This window comes from Apis dorsata, unplaced genomic scaffold, assembly GCF_000469605.1.
Source record: "Apis dorsata unplaced genomic scaffold, Apis dorsata 1.3 scaffold_286, whole genome shotgun sequence".
In the NCBI taxonomy this organism is placed as follows: Eukaryota; Metazoa; Arthropoda; class Insecta; order Hymenoptera; family Apidae; genus Apis; species Apis dorsata.
The window spans coordinates 123,354-125,815 of NW_006263561.1; the positions used below are offsets into that span (position 1 = coordinate 123,354).

The 2,462-nt window shown below is 40.6% G+C and overlaps 1 protein-coding gene and 1 long non-coding RNA gene across 6 annotated transcripts in view; one reads left to right on the forward strand and one right to left on the reverse strand.

Annotated features, from left to right (window-relative positions):
• LOC102672945 (kin of IRRE-like protein 2) overlaps nucleotides 1–2,462 on the reverse strand; it is a 123,898-nt gene that overhangs the window by 3,339 nt on the left and 118,097 nt on the right. For both annotated transcript variants that reach the window (XM_006616924.2, XM_006616923.2), the window contains exons 11-12: nucleotides 2,182–2,315; nucleotides 1,605–1,839 (exon numbers count right to left, since the gene is read on the reverse strand). In XM_006616924.2, coding sequence (XP_006616987.1) covers nucleotides 1,605–1,839; nucleotides 2,182–2,315 — 369 coding nt within the window. The remainder of the gene's footprint in view (nucleotides 1–1,604; nucleotides 1,840–2,181; nucleotides 2,316–2,462) is intronic.
• The window catches only part of LOC102672845, a 104,706-nt gene that overhangs the window by 2,727 nt on the left and 99,517 nt on the right, over nucleotides 1–2,462 (forward strand). The gene's annotated exons all lie outside the window — the stretch shown is intronic.

Here is a 2,462-nt window from a genome sequence, read left to right on the forward strand (position 1 = left end):
GTGAATCGATTCGTTCGATCGTTTTACCGTTAAAATTACACGGAAGAATAGAGATTCGATGGCGTTATAGCAGAAATGGTTGTAACCGCTACTTACGTACACGTACCTAATGACATTACCTACAAGGACATTGCGGTAATTGGGAGAGGGACACCGCGGTGTCTAGATGCAACCAAATGCATGCGTAATACACCCTACTGGCCGCATAAATCACTCAAATGACTATCTCGATCGGGGAAGGGACAGCGGCTAGTGGTCAATACTTGTGCAAGTCTATATTGTCTTGGTGGCTAGTATTACGATCGGAGACGATAAACGTGACATACTTTCAACGTGTGTGTATATATACAAGTTTATGAGATGATAGTTCATAACTGTAATACGTGTATTCCGTTCTTTTCAAAGCACTATGTATCGTGCAGAGCATGAGTGTAGTATGTACATGAATCCTTTGAAATCGTTCCTTTTTCGTTCTTACTGGGCGTGAACGAACGTCAATAGAGGTCTAACGAGTGAATTTTTCGATCGGATGGTATTTAATAGGAGAGCATAACGTAACCGACTATCGTAAAGACACGTGTATCTATAACGTTTCTAAATATATATTCAATGTACGATACTCTAACACGATATTTTCGTTCATGAGATAACTTTGAATTTACATAAACGCGAGAAAAAAGAAGAAAGAAAATTAGATGAGAATTGATGATGATCGATGAAAATAAACAGAGATAGAATAAGCATAATAAAATTGTCTTAATAAATCAGATAGGAAATAAATGGGTTTTTCATGCTAGAAATCGTACATCGTTTTTATAAGTTTTCAAGTCGCTTGTAAATATCTAAAAGATGTTAACGGATGCTAAACTCTCGAACATGAAACTTTTTTTGCTACAATCAACGATAAAACGCTTCGAAGATCTTCAATTTTCCTCGAAATTTTTGTTCAACTTTTGACGAAAGAGGAGGAATCATGCTTGGTAATCTGTATCGTACAGGATTATACGGTAATGCGGAAAACCAAAGCAACTGAAAACACGGCTATGAACTTAATGCTTCTACGTCTTGTTTTTCGCGGACACCAGGCCGCTCTGTAAGCCGGAGAAATGGGCTTTTGCGGTACCAAAAAAATTTCACCTTTACCGCGTATACTTGCGCGAATGTAATGGACCAAACGCGATGCTCGTCTAAATCCAAAGATATTTTTGTACCGGTACTTTTCTTTCCGGTAAATAGTAGCGGGGATTTTAAGGAAAAAATTCGAAAGGCTCCGGGAAAATCACACGTAGAAGGATTGAAAGAAAAAACTTGACTAGATGGTGCTAGGAAAATTAAAATGAGTTGCCTGGAGGATCGTGTTGCGTTGAATCTGTTATTAAGGATTCGCTCGAAAACACAAAGAAAAACAGTGTCAAGGGAATTTGTGTTGCGTGTTGCGTATATATTCGTATATATTCGTGCATTCGCGCAATTATATGGGGGAAAGATACTTGGGACTAAAGGAAAAGAGAATAAAACAACATTTTGCAGGACATCGCTCAGCGACATCATCTGTGAGAATAATTTTTGTTTCTTGTTTCTTTCTGTTTATTAACTTATCTGACCTGAAGCGTGTATTGTGGCCCGTGAGGTTGTCCATGGTGATGATGATGATGCCTCTGATAATGTTGCTGTTGGTGAGGCGGATCGTGTTGATAACACTCTTGTTGATATTGTTGCGACGGGACGGGCTTCAAGACGTGATTCGGTCTTTTCTCGGACGCGTACTGTTGGCTGTTTCTTTCCATCGTATCCACTGCTAAACGGGGATCCTCTATCATTGTGTTCGAAGCCTTCGTACTGAAACAAGCCACCGCTCTCTGATCCACTTTTACCGTATATCGTGTATAGCAATATCGTTACTTTATTCCTAGCTTTCTCGCTTTCACGCGCAATACGATTCGTTCGGGCATAGGGTATATCGTGTAGAATCGTACGAAGAGGAAGAAATTAGCGTCGATTCAGCGATACCGACAATTAAGGGAACGGAAAGGAGGGAAACAATGCGTCGAATAATTCATTAACGCGTATACGTGCTCCGTGAGGATGTGTCCCCTTGAAAAGAGTTCTCTAGGTTTTCCATGTAAATTGCTTCGACGTTTATTCGTGCAAATCACCAGAGACGCAATATCGCGTGCTTACCAATGTACTTGCTGGAGTGCAGGCACCGTATTTCTGGCCACGCAGCATCTATCCGAGCGTAGGAAACAAACGAATCCCATTACCAACACCGAGAGCACCGTAAACCCAGCGACAGCGCCGATAACGAGTGGAATCTGTAACAAATACGCGGCAGGAGGGAAAAAAAAAAAGCTTTTTACTGGAGCCAAGGGAACATTGTCTGGAACGTGCACGCGATATATATATATANTACGTGCATCGGGATATATATGCTTTCAACCGTTTTAATTTAAATACCAGCA